Source organism: Phallusia mammillata, chromosome 4, assembly GCF_965637545.1.
Source record: "Phallusia mammillata chromosome 4, kaPhaMamm4.hap1.1, whole genome shotgun sequence".
Classification (NCBI taxonomy): domain Eukaryota; kingdom Metazoa; phylum Chordata; class Ascidiacea; order Phlebobranchia; family Ascidiidae; genus Phallusia; species Phallusia mammillata.
Window position 1 is genome coordinate 21553900 of NC_137255.1, and position 21371 is coordinate 21575270.

The window sequence follows — 21371 nt, forward strand, 5'->3', positions numbered from 1 at the left end:
ATTTGCGAAGTTTAACACTTAAACACGGACTGTATGGCAACTGAAGTTCATCGGAAAATACTCTGTAAATCTTGTGAATGTATAATGTTTGTGTAAATCAGTGGTGGCCAACCTGGGTTTTATATCAAAATGGCAGTTAATTGTAAAACAGCAAGACAAAAACAAATGCATTCTAAGCTGTGAAATGAATATGTTAAACACTAAAATGAGCCAAGAATCAACATTGAAGTACACCTGATTGGCATCAAGGTTCTGGCAATGAAGCAATACAAAGAGACCTTTCAGTGAGAAGAATTTCAAGTTCTTACCTTTGTATGAAGCAAAGTGAGGACCAGCACACTGTCATATGAGGGCTTGTAGATTGGATTTGAATGGAAATGATTTACAGTAAGTGGCTGCCTTGTTACTGCCTTTCTAAACTCAACTCTTTCTGTATTTCTGGCTGATGTTATTTTGAATTTTAGCACAGTTAAAACCCCCAATATTGAATATTAACTCTGTTTTATAACACTTAGACTGCTTATTGATGACTAAACTCAAGCCTCTTTTGTTTAACCCATAATTGTCAAGTCAAATGAGCATACACTTTATCTTTATTTTTTTATTGCAGTTCACCATCCGGGAAACATGCTTAAAGCTTGAAAAATCAACAGAAACATTCCATATCAAAAAAATTGAAGAAAGTCTTTCATTGCGGAAGAATTTTGTCGACAAAAACAGCTTAAAGTGTCAGCAAAATCATTGATGTATACGACCTGTTACTTGCCTCACAGCAGAAAATTGTATGTCGAGATATGCACCACATACTTTAGTTTTACATGAATCAAATCGGAATATGTGTTATTTCTTTTCCACTGTTCTACCTGCCTGCAAGTTTATTTATTAGTTCTTATACCCAAATTAAGAATTTGTATTCAAACATTTGTAGGCGTTGATATTATTTTACCTCCATGGTGATTATGGTCTCATGTAAATTCTGAGAATGTTTTGCACTCTGATGTAGAATCGGACAGTAAACGTGATTCATCAGACATAAATTGACAACCTCTAATTTTGACCAGTAGTCTGCATGATAGCATGTTGTAACAATTGGGTGGTTCAACCTCATTTTTCACATGATATCCGGTTTAATTTTCTTGATAATTCAGCAAATCATTACATTTTCAGCTGTGCAATATTGTTTCACCTTTTTGTTTTATTTTAGTCTGTTTACTTAAAGATCCTTGTTTAGTATGTACTATGTACTTGTAAATGCAGGTTTTTAACTGACCAATCAACCAATTGCTGTGAATGTAATTATTTATTCTCTTCCCATTTATTTCTGCTTTCATATAACTATGGGACTCAACTTGAAAATGTTGAAGTGTGGAAATTGGGTTCATAAGGTGCTTTTTCCATCAATAAAGTGTTGTCCTCACTGTGCATTTGGTGTTTCATCATTTTCATTAGTACAGGCTTTAACGTGTTTGAGACCACTAACGACTTGAGGTATATGGAAACGGTTTTTACACGCCAACTCTAAACAACATTCAGTAAACGCTTGCAAAATATCGTTAAAACCTGATCATAACGTCGAAAATGAGAGGCGTACATCGTAAGCGAATACATGACATAACCGCTTTAAAAATGATTTTTGCGCTGTCGAATTATGTAGCCTATAAAAGCTCCAGATTTTAAACGGTTAAAGATAAACACAAACGGTTTTCACAGGTCAACTTTAAAATACATCCAGTAAAGACATACAAAATATCGTTTAAATCTGATCATAACCTCGTAAATGAGAGGCGTGCATCATAAGCGAATGCAGGGCATGACCGCTTTAATAATGATTTTTGCGCTGTCGAATTATGTAGCCTATAAAACAGGGGCGGGCAACATACGGCCCGCGACGGGATTTTGACCGGCCCGCAGACAGTTTCCGGGTCATACATGGTAATGTGGCCCGCGGCCACAGTCTGCCACAATCCCCCACTACTTGCATACTACGTCAAATTATAGTTGTAACGGACAGTAACGCTCCCCAGTAGCAAAAAACTTTCACGCCGTTACTATCTAAGCAAAAACAACTATCTAAGTCTGTGGTGTATGCACTATGTATGGTGACCGGCTATACCTTTTTAATATAACGGTAACGAGCTTTCCCTCAAACTTGTTTCACTTTTACACTTTCTATAGGTCTGCTAGCGCTTCAAAAACTGCGAAGTTTTTGTATTATCCTTAAATTTGATAAATCTAGTGTAAGTTATTAATGTGAAATGCATAGGTTTCTCTTTTGCCGAGTAATGCCCCATTACTTTTAATCAAAATAACAAAAATAGCTATTGTTTGCGCATAATCGTATGATGTTATCTTGTCTATGTTGTCACAAACTTTGCTTGGATGCGTTAGAATTGCGTGAAATTGACCCTCAGTGTTGTTGTAGCAATTAAATTGGGTTTTAACTGTTAACATAAGCATTCGTTGGTGCTGGGTAAATCTAATTGCACGCAAATGCTCAAGAGTCAAGAACTTAAAAAAAAAACGATATAATGGGGGGCGATATTGAGTCAGTGCCCTAGCAAGGGGGCGATTTCGCTAAAATGGTTGAAGACCACTGGTTTAGGTGGTCAAAAATCCGTTTTAAATCACTGTATAAATACGCGATTAATGTATCGATTCGGGAATCCGGCCCGCCAAGTACTTTATTTTCCCACATCAGGCCCGCCGACTGGAGAAGCTGCCCGCCCCTGCTATAAAAGCTCCAGATTTTAAACGGTTAAAGATAAACACAAACGGTTTTCACAGGTCAACTCTAAAATACATCCAGTAAAGGCATACAAAATATCGTTTAAATCTGATCATAACCTCGTAAATGAGAGGCGTGCATTATAAGCGAATGCAGGGCGTGACCGCTTTAAATATGATTTTTGCGCAGTCAACCAATGGTATACAAGCTCCAGATGTTAAACAGTTTAAGATAAACACAAACGGTTTTCACAGGTCAACTCTAAAATACATCCAGTAAAGGCATACAAAATATCGTTTGAATCTGATCATAACCTCGTAAATGAGAGGCGTGCATCGTAAGCGAACGCAGGGCATGACCCCTTCAAAAATGATTTATGGGCAGTCGACCAATCTAGCCTATACAAGCTCCAGATTTTAAACGGTTTAAGATAAACACAAACGGTTTTCACAGGTCAACTCCAAAATACATCTAGTAAAGGCATACAAAACATCGTTTAAATGTGATAATAACTTTAAACCGTTTAAAATCTGGAGCCTGTACATGCTATATGGGTAGACCGCGCAAAAATCATTTTACAGCGGTCATGCCCTGCGTTCGCTTATGATGCACGCCTCTCATTTACGAGGTTATGATCAGATTCAAACGATATTGTGTATGCCTTTACTGGATGTATTTTAGAGTTGACATGTGAAAACCGTTTGTGTTTATCTTAAACCGTTTAACATCTGGAGCTTGTATCTACCATTGGTTGACTGCGCAAAAATCATATTTAAAGCGGTCACGCCCTGCATTCGCTTATGATGCACGCCTCTCATTTACGAGGTTATGATCAGATTTAAACGATATTTTGTATGGCTTTACTGAATGTTGTTTAGAGTTGACCTGTGAAAACCGTTTGTGTTTATCTTTAACCGTTTAAAATCAGGAGCTTTTATAGGCTACATAATTCGACAGCGCAAAAATCATTATTAAAGCGGTCACGCCCTGCATTCGATTATGATGCACGCCTCTCATTTACGAGGTTATGATTAGATTTAAACGATATTTTGTATGCCTGTACTGGATGTATTTTAGAGTTGACCTGTGAAAACCGTTTGAGTTTATCTTTAACCGTTTAAAATCTGGAGCTTGTATATCATTGGTTGACTGCGCAAAAATCATATTTAAAGCGGTCACGCCCTGCATTCGCTTATAATGCACGCCTCTCATTTACGAGGTTATGATAAGATTTAAACGATATTTTGTATGCCTTTACTGGTTGTATTTTAGAATTGACCTGTGAAAACCGTTTGTGTTTATCTTAAACCGTTCGTCATCTGGAGCTTTTATAGGCTACATAATTCGACAGCGCAAAAATCATTTTTAAAGCGGTCATGCCCTGCGTTCGCTTATGATGCACGTCTCTCATTTACGAGGTTATGATCAGATTTAAACGATATTTTGCAAGCGTTTACTGAATGTTGTTTAGAGTTGACGTGTAAAAACCGTTTCCATATACCTCAAGTCGTTAGTGGTCTCAAACACGTTAAAGCCTGTACTAATGAAAATGATGAAACACCAAATGCACAGTGAGGACAACACTTTATTGATGGAAAAAGCACCTTATGAACCCAATTTCCACACTTCAACATTTTCAAGTTGAGTCCCATAGTTATATGAAAGCAGAAATAAATGGGAAGAGAATAAATAATTACATTCACAGCAATTGGTTGATTGGTCAGTTAAAAACCTGCATTTACAAGTACATAGTACATACTAAACAAGGATCTTTAAGTAAACAGACTAAAATAAAACAAAAAGGTGAAACAATATTGTACAGCTGAAAATGTAATGATTTGCTGAATTATCAAGAAAATTAAACCCGATATCATGTGAAAGATGAGGTTGAATCAGAGTGCAAAACATTCTCAGAATTTACATGAGACCATAATCACCATGGAGGTAAAATAATATCAACACCTACAAATGTTTGAATACAAATTCTTAATTTGGGTATAAGAACTAATAAATAAACTTGCAGGCAGGTAGAACAGTGGAAAAGAAATAACACATATTCCGATTTGATTCATGTAAAACTAAAGTATGTGGTGCATATCTCGACATACAATTTTCTCCTGTGAGGCAAGTAACAGGCTGTATACATCAATGATTTTGCTGACACTTTAAGAGAGAGCTGTTTTTGTCGACAAAATTCTTCCGCAATGAAAGACTTTCTTCAATTTTTTTGATATGGAATGTTTCTGTTGATTTTTTCAAGCTTTAAGCATTTTTCCCGGATGGTGAACTGCAATAAAAAAATAAAGATAAAGTGTATGCTCATTTGACTTGACAATTATGGGTTAAACAAAAGAGGCTTGAGTTTAGTCACCAATAAGCAGTCTAAGTGTTATAAAACAGAGATAATATTCAATATTGGGGGTTTTAACTGTGCTAAAATTCAAAATAACATCAGCCAGAAATACAGAAAGAGTTGAGTTTAGAAAGGCAGTAACAAGGCAGCCACTTACTGTGAATCATTTCAATACAAATCCAATCTACAAGCCCTCATATGACAGTGTGCTGGTCCTCACTTTGCTTCATACAAAGGTAAGAACTTGAAATTCTTCTCACTGAAAGGTCTCTTTGCATTGCTTCATTGCCAGAACCTTGATGCCAATCAGGTACTTCAATGTTGATTCTTGGCTCATTTTAGTGTTTAACATATTCATTTCACAGCTTAGAATGCATTTGTTTTTGTCTTGCTGTTTTACAATTAACTGCCATTTTGATATAAAACCAATTTACCTGCGATTATTATCACAGCAAAAATAATATTTGCCAATAAAAAACAAATTTAATGCTCCACTGCCATTACCGATAAAACCGTCCGCAATCGGGCTGTGTTATAACACAGGTTCTTAAGATTCTAATCCCGCCCGATAAGAAACGCATTATTCTGCGTAACACAGCCGATTTTAATCGGGGACTTCCAGACGGATCGGGTGAACTGAGTCATACAATTGTGTTGAAGTTTACTGTGTGAGTGAGTGGAGAAACTACGTACTGTAGTTACTTGGTATAGTACATGTTTACCTGGAACAAAATGAGTTTGTTGCCTCTGCAATATCACTATTTTTTGGCCCGCGCATGTAAAATGGCTGCCCACCTTTGAACTATAACAACAAAGCGTTGACCGGATTAGACAAACTACGTAATCACCGTATTTTTTTGCAGCTCTCATGGATCTTTTCTGTGCGCTCCTCCATTCGTTTCTTCATTTTTTCCATAAACAATTCTTCTGCTAACGCAATGGCTGCTGCTGTTTTATTTTGTGTATCAGTTGGACTAGACTGGAAATATGCGTTTCCTGCCTGTCCCAAGGACACAATTGTGCCACGTAGAGTAGGGATAACCTCATATTTGAGGGTTATGTCGTAAAGAGACATCAGCGCAAGACAACCAGTCAAAATTAAGAACGTCAGGTAAACGATCTTTTTGGCACAAGCTCTCATCTTCGACTTATTAGTAGTTCTGTGCTGTTAAAACTCACGGTAATTGTTTAATGTACGTTTTGCACTCGATTAGTATCTATAGAAATCACAAACCACATAGCCACGTAGGCTATTTATGCTGTATATGAGATTATTTCAACTTTTTTTGGTTGGTAGGCCTATATATTTACCTGAAAAGATAATCAGTAAGTCTAATACAGTACAACTTCGTTTTATCAATCCACCACAGAATTTTTTACCTTTCAGTAGCGTAACATTAAAGCGACATTATTGCCTTTTTTATTGACACGCCACACTTCTGCCTACATGTCTCACGATTAAAAATCAGGTAGCGCAAAATCGGATGCGAACAACACAAGTATCACATCCGCTGTTATTTTATAGCCTAAACTGTGCTGGTCGCATAATAAGTGTAATTGTAGTAGAATTCTTTTTTTGTGTGCGCGACATTAGCAAAACGATTTTCCTTCAAAAAATGGTTGCGCAACGTTTTACGACTTTATAGAAAGAAGTGAAAAGCGCTAAGGCTCCAGCAAATACAACACTCAGGGTCCATTTCGCACAACTCCAACGCAGCTAAGGAAAGTTTATCTAGGACTAGGTAATATTCCGATTATGCACAAACGAACGCCTTTTGTTCTTACTCGGGAGTAGAAAATCCGACACATTCTACCTAGTTACACTAGATTTACCAAATTAAATGATAAAAACACTTAGCAGTTTGGGAACCGTTATTAGGCCTATAGTAGGTGTAAAAGCGAAACAAGTTTGAGGGAAAGCTGGTTGCCGTTATGTTTTAAAGTAGTCCGTCACCACTCATCTAACATTGCTTTCATAAACTGTCCCCTGTGGCAAATTAAAACCCCAACCTGCTCTCGAGATCACAAAAAATACAAACAATCGCCAGAAACACAATTTATTCAAATAGCAGCATGTTTAAGCTGATGCGCCCAGGCCATGTGTCTGGTGTTTGTTATCCAGACCAATAAATATACTTGTGTGCTAAAGTTAGCTGAGTCTCACAGTTCTTGTATACATTTATACAATCAGTAATTGTGAAATCGCTCCCCTTGGAAGTATAATATTGACACAATCGCTTTTTTGACACCTCGGTGAGCGATATCACCCCCGTTGAAGAATCCTGATCTTCAGCATCATTACAGTGGGTTTCACAGTTGTCGGGCTGGACTCGTCGGGTTCGGTTTTGATTCGGGCCTGATTTTATACTCGGCATCAGACCTGATTTGTTTGTTTGCTTTATAAAATCTGACTTCGGTCCCAGTTTTAGAAGCGCTTAGACTGGTACCACCACTGGTCAAATCGTTTGGTTTAAAAAGCGATATACTTTCTGATCAAACAAACAACCGATAAAAAATGCACAGGTTGTTACAACTTTACAAGTGCAGTTGCAAGGCAGAATCTCATTTTGGGCTTTGCGCTATTTTGCTGCTGCTGTTTACAAATAAATCGCCAATAAATTTTAGTTTGGTGGTGGTTTTAGTGTGATTATGTCGATATGAGTTTCTTACGAACTCAACTCAACTCACTGGATATGTGTTTACTATTTGGACAGGGCGATGCGTTTCTGTTTGCTCAGCATAGTTTTTTTAACATAGAAATCACAGTAAATGTTCAGCTAACTTGTTCATCGATCGATACTATACTTATTTGACAATGACAACCAGTTCCTTTTTTGTCCTAGAGAAAAATGTATGTGGCGGTCGAATTCATGTCGTAAAGTTGATTGCGTGCCTTTCGCAACGTTGTGCAAACATTTTTACATTTTCCCATTCAGACTGTAATTCTCACATCGATTGATTCGTTGACTGGATATACGATATAGAATAAATCACCAATACGTGTGGGCGGAAGTTCATTCACAGAATGAATCATGACGCTTTGGTGGGTCATGTTCGATTGTTCGTATTTGAGTTTCGTAATTCTGGAATTAGTGCGTGTTCGACACGCGTGTTGGGCGTTGTTTGAGTGATTTTAGTAGTATTTGTGGAATGCGATTTGACAACATTGTCGTTTTTATGGCATTAAACGATACGTTTTTTCAGTAAATTCAGTCTTTAGGCTTATTTAATACACTTTCTTTACAAAAATGCGTAATCAAATAAATAACCGACGTAGTGTTAAAAAGTGTACTTAGTTTTGTATAAAGTTTTAGTTTCACTTTAGTGTGGTACTGGCCGAGTAAGTCGCAGGATAAACATAAACACTGCTTACAAATAACTTGTGTATTAGGCTAAATAGAATCTAAGCTTTAAATCTAAGGATAATTTACATTTGAATATCTTTGACAGTTGTACAAACAAGATCAGCATTGAAATAACCATAAGTGGACAAATCAATCTTAAAAACAAAACTGGTCATGACTTTGTTTAGTGATAGTTGGATGCTGTTATAGTTAACTACCATGAGCCGAAAGTGGAATCCTTTCCGAAAACATCGTCCAAAGGCTGACAGCCACGGAACTACATCAGCCAATGAGGACATTGAATTCCAGCCTGCACCAATTGACCAGGAATCTCACTGGTCTAGCAGTAGTGGTTCGACTCGTAGTAGGGAATTGCATTCTGATGATCCAGACTTGTCAGCACGAAGAGACAGTGGACAGAAGCATGCTGGTTTGCCATCAGTATCAGCTGGCTTTTTGAATGCTCACAATGAGACTGCAGCTGATGGAAAAAGGTCAAAACATTATCAAAATCATGCAGAAAATGGTGGTATGCGATACCGAAAAGATTCACTGTCGAGCAAATTTAAAGATCTTTCCCACAGTGGTCCAGACCCAATGTCAAAAAGTGGTGGAAAAAACAACTATGATAGCACCGACAATGGCTTTGGCTCTGAACCATCACATTTAGTTTCTGCGGCAACTATTACTAGGACATCCCCTCGAGCACCAAAAAAACTAATAAAGCCTGGTGAAATCAATGCCCCACAACCTGCCTATCTCAGTCAACAAGGCAATAACAACTTGGTAAGTACATTTCAGGATGTAAGTTATGTCTTACATAGAAGGTGAACTTAAACTTGATATTGTGTTGTATGTACAGGGACTTTCAGTGTCTGATGAGTACACTGATCCTTTTGATGCTGTTCATGCCAAAGGCAGATTGCAAATGGTGCCAAATGAGCAGTCTGCGGTTGATGGATATATTGAACCATATGAAGCACAGCAAATGTATCATGGTATGTCATTATGTATTATAAGACATTTTTGTAATATCAAGACCAAGTATTTTATGTTTCTTACTTCTTTTTCATAAATTTAAAGAATTGATAGCTGATAAAGGACCAGTTAGCCAAAGTTAAAATTTGTAATCAGAGTAAAGAATGTTTAACACTTACTTTAATATCAATAAGCGTTTGTAGATTTTTTGCTTTTGTGTGACTAAAAATCTCTAACGTTGTTCAATACTTGATTACATATCTGTTGACAGTGTATATTGTACATACTGGAATTATCTCGCTTAATTTTTTGTGTCAACAATCAACACCTATTCATTAGCATGCATATTATGTGTGTACGAATGATATAAAAAAGTCATTTCGAAGTTTTAGTGTATAAGGATTTTGCGTTTATTAAATATATACAGCCTTGTTAAAGTGTTTGTAGTTGCAAATGTCTTCTCCATTAAGCGCACTGCAAGTCAAACACTTATCTTGAAAAAAAACTAGTTTAAAAACATAATTTGACAAACAGAAAACACTCATATTAAAAAAAGTTATCTAGTAAAGTATGTTGGAACCACTGTTTAATGAATAAACACCCAGCTGTAATGTGTTTAAGTTTTATTGTGGTGCAACCCTACCGTCTTGTTAATTATTAATGCTGCATTAAAAATATTGCCTGCTTATTTCCAACAGCCCAAGTTCCAAGTTGTTTTGAGTTTTGATGTCCAGGTCTATTTTAGGGTGAAGAATTTAACATATATATACTGTTGTTTTCATTGCATTGTAATTGTTTGAGGATCATTTTTACTTTTAATCCAATCCTTTAAACGCTTTGTGAACTACCAGATTGCTCTCATTTTATAAACTCAAGGGGTCCATTTAGTGTTGATGGGATTAGTATAATTTTTCATACCAGTGGCCTGAAGTTTAAGGTGGTGGCGTAAATAAGTGGCTTTTTCCTTTGTGGCTAAGCCGTCTAACCCAATGATTTCATTCACAGATGTCACACAAAGCAGTGCCGGTTTGGGAGAAATGAAAGCCTCGCTGTCTGACTCAACAGACCTTCATAAGAAAAAGCTGTATGATGACCCTTGGGACAGAAGTGGCCAAGCAAGGGGTCGGTGCCTGTCATATTTAATAAATCAGTACTTGCTAAAAATACTTCATTATTCAGTAAAAATTCATGTATGTTTGTACATGCTATTTATAATGATCCATTGCTGGAATGTTTTAGATTTATTGCTTTCACTATGTTGCCTAAAGCTGTTCACATATGGTTACTAAAGGTGTGGTGGGCTTTTGGGTTGCAGTATATTTTTATGATGGCTATAGATATGCATATCATAATGCCAGCTTTGTCCACACATAGGTGCAACATTTTTTTCAGGAACTATTTTGAAGTCTGTAATATTTTATTTGAATGAGTTGCAACAGCTTATTCAGATAAGAGTTGAATAAGCATACAATCCCTACAAATATAGGCAAACAGGGTAAAGATTTGTCCAAGTAGGGTTAAAAAAACAATGCCTTTAAAAGTAAACCTAAACTGTGCACCTGACCATCAGGCCACAAAAGCCATTTTAGATTTTACAAGGCGCTGTTCTGCTGGTGTACATAACTGTGGTTTAAATTGTTTTCTAAAATGTCTAGAAAGCTTTCAGAAGCAGATTTTATACCAGCAATATAATACCACTGGCCCTTGATCTGTAATGTATGCCTAGAAAATGGTCATACCAAAGCTGTAAAGTAAAGTTACAGTGGAGACAACTTTTAAGGCAGTTTTACTTCAAAAGTGTGAATGCAAGGCTAAAACATTACACCTTTTGTTCCTTATACGAACCATGAATGTTACCTGTTTAAAAAGTGATTGTTGGTTTTTGGTTTTCTAGTGAAACAAGATGAGGTAGTCTCTTTAATTTATGCACCAACAAGACAGTATTCCTGCACAGTTTTTTTTTAAGGTTTGGTTTGGGTGACCACTAAGTAGTTTTAAGAGACCGCAAGTGTTTCATTTAAATACCAACAAATAGCCATTTTGGGAAAGCGCTGGAGAAATTTGGGGGACCGTTCCGGTCCCCCAAAACACCTTAAAAAAAACACTGTTCCTGCAGACAAAAGTGGTTGAGGTAGAGGAGAGAGTTGTGTCATGGCACTATTTGTGCTAGAAATAAAAAAAAACTTTATTTGAAGAAATTAATAGGTTACTTGGCCGACCAGTCAGAGGGTCATACATAGGTATTTGCAGTCCTACAGAATTACGGTTGATTTGGTTTGTGATTTGTTTAGCTTATTTAATGTAACAAAGTTATGAATCTCTGTACTATTTGTGACTTTTAGGTTATGTATTTAGTTTGTGTAATTTAACAAAGTTTACAAATAATTTCAATGCACACTGTTTTTTTTTACCTTATTCAGATTCAAAAAGGATGCTCAAATATTTGTTAAAATTTTATTGATCCAAATTACTTTTTCAATCCAAAGTCCTAAATTGTGTAAAATCCCAATTCACATAAACTGTATTTTACTCCCACTTGACTATATTGGTACTATATTATAGACTAAACCATCTGGATTCAAAAAATCATGACTGACAATTGATTTTATTTTTACAGAAAATAAGACTGACTATGAAGAGCCTTGGGACAACAGCAATCGAGTTGCAACCTTGCCATATTCATCGAAGAAACCATCTTCTCGCCAACAGCATGAGGAACTTGTCCTTGAATACCCAAATATGCCCAGTACTGGAAGTCTGCATGGTTCTGGGGACTCCTCTGCTTCCTCATCATCAGCCAGCTTGGCCAAGCAGAGAATGGTTAAAGTAGAACGAAGTCCTCGAAATTCACCACGCTCTTCGCCCCGGCATTCACCAAAGTTAGATAGAAGACTCATTAGGCCGCAGGATCCTCGTAACCAACTCTATTCTGCACCTGGAGGTGGAAAATATAGACCAGTGGATCAGAGGTTGATTAAGGCTGAACCCTCTTTAGAAGAGCTAAGGAGGAATTCACCAGGTGGTACAGGAGCAAGTTCTCGCGCTAGCAGTGTCACCAACAGTCCTATGAGTAGCAGCCGCGGCTCCCCTAACAGATCACCTATGAACACTTTGTCACCGACAGAAGCTGCAGATCAGGCATGTGAAGAGGCTCTTCGTAGAGCATCATCTCCTCTTGTACAGCCTATGAATGTTTCCCATCATCTTTTAAACAAAGCAAAGAGTCGTTCGCTGGACATTCGAAATCGGCAGTACATGCAGCAAAGTAGACCACCAAGGGGCGCCATTCCCAAAAGTGCATCGGATGATCAGTTGATGCAGGCTGCCTTAATGAAAGCACACTACCACGCAAGCCAACCTCTTGGTGGGGTAACTGAGTATGAGGAGCCATGGGACACTGGAGAGTCAAAATCTGCTCACTCCAAGGCCCATGTGTCCCATTCCAGATCCCGTTCATATGAACTGAACTCATCATACAGTTATGCAGCTTTGCAGCCACGCCATAGCAAGTCACATTCCTTCGACAAACCAGCTTTACCTGAAGGCAACTACCACAGACATCCAAACTATGAACAACCATGGGACCAGCATGAAGTCGTACCTCATGGTCATTGTAAGTTGTTTATATCTATTAGGCAGGTTTTGGCAATTTTAAAATGTGTGGTATTTTACAGTGGAGTCAATGCAAAGATTTCAAGAGCGCCGACTTGAACTTCATCCTTCAGAAGCTATAAGTGATCGAGATTGTGACCCATTGCTGCCCCTTGAAAGACAATGGTCAGTTCAATTTGTTTTATATAGTAAACAGTTGAATACACTGTAAGTTTCATGTTAAGTATTCATGTAAGTGGATATTATATTCAGTAGTACTGTTGCCTAGATTAAAATGTTTTCTTCAAATTGAAAAAACAACAACATAGTAATGTGCTATAGTTTATTTTTTCAAAGTACATATTTAGAAATATAAGAAGGAGCCTCTTGTGGTGTTGTACATATGGTTTAAGTCACCAGGATATTTTTTTTTATTACTCACTTAATCCCAAACTAGCATAACTCAAAATATAACCTATTAACGCTGTGCAATTTGGGTTTCTTGTTTATCTGACTTGTTGATATCACATAACCACTCAAACAAATTGGGCTACACACCTAAAATAACACACTGTTTTACAATATGAACATGATTGCTATATACAGCTGGTTCCATGGTGCCATCACACGTGATGAAGCCAATCAACGGCTGGAAACAGAAGTAGAAGGAAGTTACCTTGTGAGGAAAAGCGAAAGCATCAGAAACAACTTCAGTTTATCACTGAGGTAAGAAATCGTACTACATGTGTATTGAGGTATAATGACAAGTGTCATGAGGGTGTGTCTATACAAGGCCACTAAATTTTGTCATTTACTACTAAACAAGGAAAAAGGTGATGTTGGCTAATGTTATAATGATCAGCAAATGAAATTTAAAAAAGTATTGACATAAATACTGTTTTTAAGCCTAAAATAGCAAACATATGTTTATTAGAAAGAAGAAATTCCAATTAATTTATTGATATTGACATTTACTAAGGAACGAGGAAAAGCTCAATGGTAAATGTTCAACTGGTCAGCAAATGTTTAAATGGAATTAAAAATCTGTTTTTTTTTGCTGCAATGGCCCAACCTTATTTAACAAATGCTGTTTTGAAAAACTACATCAGCTAAACTATGTTTATTAGAAGAAAAAAATCCCATTAACTTATAGATATTGATACTTAGTATGTGTATGGCATGTGTATAGTTTGACCCCATCAATAAACTGTTACGTCTGTTGTTAACAGAACAAGGACAGAAACCATACACATGGTAATATCCCGTACTAGAGATGGCATGTGGATCCTCGGCGAATTCAGTGCCCCATTTCACAGCGTTCCCGAAATGGTGGCTCACTACGCCACCCACCGACTGAAAATCAACGAGGCCCATCACATATCCCTTAGCTACCCCGTATCGGAATATCTTTAATACTAGTACTTTTGCTTGTATTTTTAAATCTCATTTTTATCCCGTATTTATTTTCAATAATGCATGTAAAAGGCAGTGCGACCATTCTATTACTTTTTCGATATTTGAAATTGCGTTGTTACTTTCCGTCGAAATTGATTTGATTCAGAAGTGATGAGATTAGAAAGTTGGAATTGTGTGACTGTATTTTCTAAGAATTCGTTACTTGAACGTTCCAATATTGTTCTTTTTTTGTTTCTGTGCTCCATTGGTCCAATTTAGTCATTTTACCAGGACCTATGGCTGACTCTGGTGCAGTGATAGCCTACATACTGTTTGTACTTCAGTCACATGTTTTAAACCTATGCCTTGACGCAGTTGCCACAACAACGTGTTGTTAATGCGTTGATCCAATTTATATCCTACTCTGAGCAGACATATAAAAATCCTCAGTGTTTTTTTTTACAAACATAAGGTGCCTAAAACCAAGCAGTTGAATACAAACTTAACATTTAGTAGTCCTATGTTCATTTAAGAGTGTATTTCATTTTGGTGCCCTTTTTCACAAAACTTTGTGGTGCTTTACAGATTTTATTTTCCCATTCTGCGCCCGCCCAATATGTACGTATACTTGCGTTCTTTCGGAACAGTGCTGTTTTCCACAATCGCCTTCATTCTTTTCCATCTTCTGTCGCTGTAGTCCCCCGCAACTAACCGTCTACCGCATGGTGCACACTGACGCTACGTTAAATAGTCGCGATGTAGTACGAGATGTCACTGTATACGATCGTGTGTGGTTTTGTATCAGATTCCCAGACAAGAATCAGCTTTAAACAGTTGAAATAATCCGACGAAGAACAAAAAATGTAAACATCCAAAAATTTCATTTGAATGTTTTAAGGAAGCTGACAAGGTATTGAAGCATAACCTTCCCCCACTTTTGGTTTTTGGGGACAAAAAATCAAAGAAAATTCCGGTTTGGGGCTAGAATTTGGAGGTTAAAAAGGAGGCAGAAACCGGCTCAAACCAGTTTGAAACTGGAATATTCCAAAAAAAAAACATGTTAAACCGGATTTTTCTTCCACCTTTTGAGCCCCAAAAATCGTAATAAACGTGTTTTTCTCCCGAAAATCGAATCGAAATGGTTTGTTCCCGATTTCGGTTCAAACCGGTTTGGAGGTTCAGTAGGAGGAAGGAACCGGCCAGAATCAGTTTGAAAATGAAATATTCCGGCGAAAAGTCACCTAAAACTTTTCTTCGATTTTTGAGTCCCCAAAACGGAAAGGCTTTAGCCTTACGTTTTTTCCCAGAGTAGGATCAAAATCCTTTGTTCCCGATTCCGGTGAAACCGGTTTGGGGGTTTGTAGGAGGCGAAAACCGGATAGAACCAGTTTGAAACTGGAATATTCCGGCAAAACACGTGTTTTTTTTCAACTTTCGCATCACCAATTACCACGCTTGAGTAGGTTGGTTAAGGGCACAATCAATCAGCATTCTTTGTTTTTCGCATGTCGAAGTCATTTCTGTCGAAGTCATTTGACTCGTGGAACCGTTGGTGTGCGGAGGTAGATGGACAACTTGACAGCAAGGTAAATTCATGTTTGACGTTTTTCTTCTTACATTGTATTATTGTATTAGTAGATTTTATATAATGTACCAATGTGGTAACCTTCACTTTATAGTGTATTTAATTGTAATTTCAGTTTGTCCACACCACATATTTGTTATGTACTTGAGAGAAAAATCGTAGCAAGAACTATAAAGCTAGTTGCAAGTATTTAGTCGTGCGACGGAAAGCTTTGTTTTAAAACAATAATAGACCAAAATCTGCAAACTTCATAACTGTATTAAGCAACCTGAATGTGCCAGTTGCAACACGCCCTCTTCGGGCATTATGACGTCACACATGCAGGCGCGTTTTCCTAATCAGGGCTGGTTTTTGGGAAATTGCCGTGTGTGTGTGTTTTGAGGCAATTGATTCAGCTTTGTTATTACCTTTACTACTGAAGTTTGATTTGGATCTTTGTCCACAGATTCCCAAAATCAACTTAACATCATCCAAACCGCATCGAGCTATCTTCATCAACGTTTCGCAACTTCAATATTTTATCTCTGTATGTAAACATAGGAGTCTGTCGTGGGTCAATCGGGTTTGTGCAGAATTGTTAGGCCTAACTTAGGTTAACTGGCGCTAGGGTGAGTGACCTATTCTTTGTCCGCTGAGGACCCGTTGAGGAAGTCCTCTGCGATCAAAGAAAGGCCCAAGTTGGTAGGAGTGCTACTATTGTCAGCTAGTTGGCGCTAGGGATAGAACTAGAGTAGCACTCATTAACTAGGGTTAGGTTTAGCAAACATAGTTGGGGTACGTTTGGGATTTGCGCGCCACATAGGGACTTAGATTAGATCGAACTTTAGCTAGGTGTGGCGCGTTGCTAAATGGCTTTAGCTAAATTAAGGTGCGCATAGAAACACGGCCTGGGCATGGCCTCCACCGCATTGCACAGGCCGCGGTGCATGGAGGTCCAAGTACGGACACCGTTATTCCCAATGATAGCTCAGGCCCGTGAGCCGGAGGGGACCGACTTTGCATATAGCCCGAAAAGCCCTGTGAACCACCCTGATAGGTCGCAAACTGTTGCTAAATTTTCCAGCCCTGAGGTTGCGTAAAATATATGGGTCCTTGCGGGGGGACTCTGAGGGCAAAGGACAATGACACGTCGTTGTTGAATTATACGCCTTAAACGTCATTGTTCCTTTTAAACAAACATTTGCGCTTATACTAACTGTAAAATTAGGGATTTGTGTTTTCGGGTTTTGACCAGCTTGTTTTATCCATTCTTGTACATCCTGCTCAAAGTTTTCTTCACTAAGAGGTTGCGAATTGGATGCCAAGCATGTGATGTAATTTCCCCTGGTTATTCGTTATATAATTATAATGATAAATTATAACTAGAATATTTCGCCGATTAGAAAGCCCCATTTCCCCATTTTGCTGGTCAAACCCTTTCTATTTTCTTCGTGGATTTAGGCTAACTTAATTACTATTAATTTCAATTCTGTATTCCTGCTTGACCCGACCATCCAGTCATAATGGGGCTAATTTGGGTGGTTGTAAAACACGACAGACTCACTTTCTACTTTACTAGGCTAATTTGCGGCGGTTGTATGTAGGGCAGTTAGTTTCAGGCAAGCTTGTGTGGTGTATTTTTTTCGTCGGGCGCGCAGGGACGATGGCGGTTCCAACGTTTTTTTCAGGAACTTTGTGCACAACCGATTCGTGCTGGAGATGAACGACTTTTGCTTTGATCGCAATTTGAAGCAAAATTTATAACTCTTTCTAACCAATTATCGAAATTGTAACAAGATTTTTCTGTCGTTTTCCCTCTTTCATCAACAAAAACTGTGTGCGGAGTCAGCTTTTTCTATCCTTTCATTTCTTTTTAAGTAGACCAGTTCTTGGGGGGTGTTGTGCCTTCTACATCAGTCGACAGGTTCTTTGTGTGATGTTGTGTTTTATTGCGTTTTGCGTCGCTTGCGTCGCTCGCTATAACCGCGAACCGCCATCGCTAGGTGTTAGAATGCATAGGCACAGTTGTGACAGATTGCAGGTTTTGCTGTTTACTATCCAAGTCAACTAAGTTTAAATTGTAAGTATGTTGTTGTTCGTCTTCGTTGTTGCTGAAAAGTTAAACTTGTTTTTGTCTTTCAGGTCTGCATCATTATCGGAATTGGTTCAAAATGTTACAATAGGTTTTTTTCAAATCATACAATGCAAAACGGATTTTTTCAATTAATCATGCAACGCAACACGGAGGTTTTCCAGGTGTTGCATCTTTGCATAAAATAACAATGCAATCTTTTACAGGTTTAAACTTTTTACATTTGTTTTTTACAGATTTGTTATTTTGTTTGTTTTGTATCACATCACATTTTCTTTGAATTTACAGATTGAGCATTTCTTGAAAACTTGTTTTGTTTTTCAGGTTTTAGGATTGATTTAAAGTATTTCTTAAAAATATTTTATGTTGGTTTTAGCACTACGATTTCTTAACAACCTGTTTTGTTTTTCAGGTTTTGGGATTGTTTTAAAATTATTTCTGAACAGTTTTTTTTGTTTTTCAGGTTTCAGGACTGTTTTAATAAATTTCTTAACACTTTGTTTTGTTTTTCAGGTGTTAGGATTGTTTTAATAGATTTCTTAACACTTTGTTTTGTTTTTCAGGTGTTAGGACTGTTTAATAGATTTATTAACAACTTGTTTTGCTTTTCAGGTGTTAGGACTGTTTAATAGATTTCTTAACACTTTGTTTTGTTTTTCAGGTGTTAGGACTGTTTAATAGATTTCTTAACAACTTGTTTTGCTTTTCAGGTGTTAGGACTGTTTAATAGATTTCTTAACAACTTGTTTTGCTTTTCAGGTGTTAGGACTGTTTTAATAGATTTCTGAACAACTTGTTGTACTTGCGATAAGACCCGGGTGCTATTTGAGAGTAATGTTTTTCTTTTCAAGTTACAAAACTTTTGTTTTTGTTTTACAGATTAATATTGGGGTTTTATGTTTCCACAGGTTCTATTGAGATTTTACTTCTAGATGCTGTAATTAAGGAGAAGGGCAGAAAATAAACAAGAAAAAACGGTATGTCCTGTGTTTAACAGTCTCTTTAACATTACACCTCTATAAAATCTATCTTTGAATTTGTTTTAGTTGCTACAGCGAAATGACGTCACACGTCGGCACAGGTGCACGAATTCTTAAATGACAACGGCAGTTTTGTCGACGCCGATAGAAGGTAATTCTGTAGAATCCACACTTTGCAGTCGAATACAATTTTGAATACTCACCTCATTTAAAACTTTTTACAAATACACAGGCTAATTTGTTAAATAACCGATCGGCAATGACAATTTCTCCTGCTTTCTAGATCCCGTACGCATTTGATGCCACAACACAAGCCGCCTTATTTGAGCGAATTTCTTACATTTGGTCTGATGACGTCATCCCAACTGGTTATCGTCGTCGTGTTCTGTGCATCTCATACGTCACACCGGTGGCGTAAAAACCTGTGACGTCATTCAAAGTTTCGAACCGGTGGTGGGTGTTTTCTTTCACATCTGCCTTCATGACAAAATGAAGATGCAAAATCTGTAGCTGATGCCACTGACTGTCCCACTAAACAGCGCGCGTTATTCGTATAAATACCAACGCTGCGGCGTGTGTTGTACTACTATCGGATATGTATTTTATTGCTATCAGTAACAAATTTTGGTTTGTTGTTTTATCCTTTTTTATATCCAGAAGGAATACAAATGTCCAATTCCATTGTGACAAGCTTTATTAATGCATTTATGATGTAGCTCTTAATCACCTTTATTTTTGCAATAATCATTTTGCATACAAGTATGTTGTTAGGTATAATTATGTTTTGTGCAATTGTTGTTGGGTTTTTTATTGTCATGGTTAACTTCATGTGTGCGCTTGGTTGTACAATTATTTTTTTGCCTGATTTTATCTTTTGCACCATGCAGTGTCTGTGAGCCAATAGAAATTTCCAAACCTTGCATTCATTAACAACGTAAAATGTAAACCTATCTTTTTCTCCAGTTTTATTAATAGCGTCTACCGTTTTCAATATGTCCGTTATGAATTGGTTACAAGGTTACAACCCCTTTTCTCGACAATAGGTTAGGTTTTTTTTAGTGTGCAACTACAAGTATAATCGTGTGTGCTTATGTCTTTGTGTTGGACTTTCGCCTGTTAATTATAATCTTTTTGGGTTGTGTTTTTGTGAACCACGATTCAATATATCAATGCGACACCCTGTGGATAAGTTTGACGATTGACATACCAACTAGCTAACTCAAACGCATTAAAAAAGTTTTTAATCATCGCTTTATTTTCTACATGCACAAATTTTTCATGCATATATAAAGTGTTGCAACGTTTGTATGTTTAACTAAATTGTTTTCCTAGCCATACGTCTAAGTCAGTGGTTCTCAAACGGGGGTCCGCGGTCCTTTAGGGGGTCCGTGAGGCAATTTTTTTGGGGGGGGGGGGAGGCGCGAAAAGGTTGAAGTTATTCTATAATCTTATTTGGCGTCAGTTTGTGCCACTGATTAAGTGTATATCAAAGTAGAATTGAGAAACGACTCTCTCCATTGTTAACAATAGCCTTTATTGCATGACAATTAACAAAAATGCAATTGTTCGCGCACAATCGTAACGTTTTTTGTCTTGTCCGCGATGTCAAATGCTGTCTTTAGAACGCTGTTATGCGCAATCTGAAATTCACATTCAGCCGTAAGGGCCGCGAGCCCTCGAAATAATGACAAAGGGACCGTTTTGAAAAAATAATGAAAAAGTTTGAGAACCACTGATCTAAGTTGCTACTAAACGCCTTCCCTCCACTTCCGATTATTCTGTTAATATTTCCGTTTTCCAATGAAACCCTTAGTATTTTCACTGTGACGAACGTTGTCGGTTGTTGTGGACTACTGAATACATTGTTCAATCTTTTTTCTGTTTGTGATATTGTTACAGACGAACAGATGTTTGTCCCGCTTACCTTTTATAACAAACCGCGCACATAACAGTAAACAATTCAACAAATCCTCAAGGTGAGTTCCAAACGAAAAGTTACAGGAATAATTTCTGAGAAAATTAAAAGTGGACGAGCAGAACCGCGCACTTGAGAATAAACAATTTAACAAATCATCATTAAGATGAGTTTTAAGAAATAAAAAGCAGATATTTAAGAATATTGGGCAGCAGCGTCACCTTACGGGCGTTTACAAACAGTTTTGTGCTGATGGACATATGTGGAAACCATTATGGGAAAACAACCACTGGATTGAGTCACATAGTCATGGTGCTGGCTACCAACAATCACATAAAACAAGATGTGGATAAATGATATTAGCCGTATTTTTGATGCGAGTTTTATTAAATGGGACTTTTTTAACCACCCCAGCACCGCTAAAGGGTACGCTA

The 21371-nt window shown here is 37.4% G+C and overlaps 1 protein-coding gene and 3 long non-coding RNA genes across 5 annotated transcripts; 3 read left to right on the forward strand and 1 right to left on the reverse strand.

The window, feature by feature from the left end:
* The first annotated feature begins 119 nt into the window (after positions 1-119).
* Positions 120-1422, forward strand: LOC145225260 (uncharacterized). The gene is made up of 2 exons (XR_013859838.1): positions 120-387; positions 611-1422. It is a non-coding gene; the product is annotated as an uncharacterized LOC145225260 (long non-coding RNA).
* A 2870-nt stretch (positions 1423-4292) lies between these two features.
* Positions 4293-6240, reverse strand: LOC145225313 (uncharacterized). Its single transcript, XR_013859852.1, has 2 exons — positions 5236-6240; positions 4293-5012 (listed from the first exon to the last, which is right to left on the reverse strand). It is a non-coding gene; the product is annotated as an uncharacterized LOC145225313 (long non-coding RNA).
* Positions 6241-8508: 2268 nt separating this feature from the next.
* On the forward strand, positions 8509-15165 carry LOC145224407 (uncharacterized). Its single transcript, XM_080090896.1, has 7 exons — positions 8509-9208; positions 9285-9420; positions 10406-10522; positions 12018-13013; positions 13075-13177; positions 13598-13717; positions 14221-15165. Exons 1-7 carry the CDS (start codon positions 8642-8644, stop codon positions 14402-14404), a joined length of 2223 nt encoding a protein of 740 aa, XP_079947022.1. The 5' UTR covers positions 8509-8641; the 3' UTR covers positions 14405-15165.
* Positions 15166-18780: 3615 nt separating this feature from the next.
* LOC145224007 (uncharacterized) lies at positions 18781-20899 on the forward strand. 2 transcript variants are annotated; one of them, XR_013859541.1, is made up of 4 exons: positions 18781-18860; positions 18951-19019; positions 19089-19173; positions 19306-20899. It is a non-coding gene; the product is annotated as an uncharacterized LOC145224007 (long non-coding RNA). The 2 variants fall into 2 exon arrangements; XR_013859542.1 differs by having other exon boundaries at positions 18790-18873.
* Positions 20900-21371: the final 472 nt, after the last annotated feature.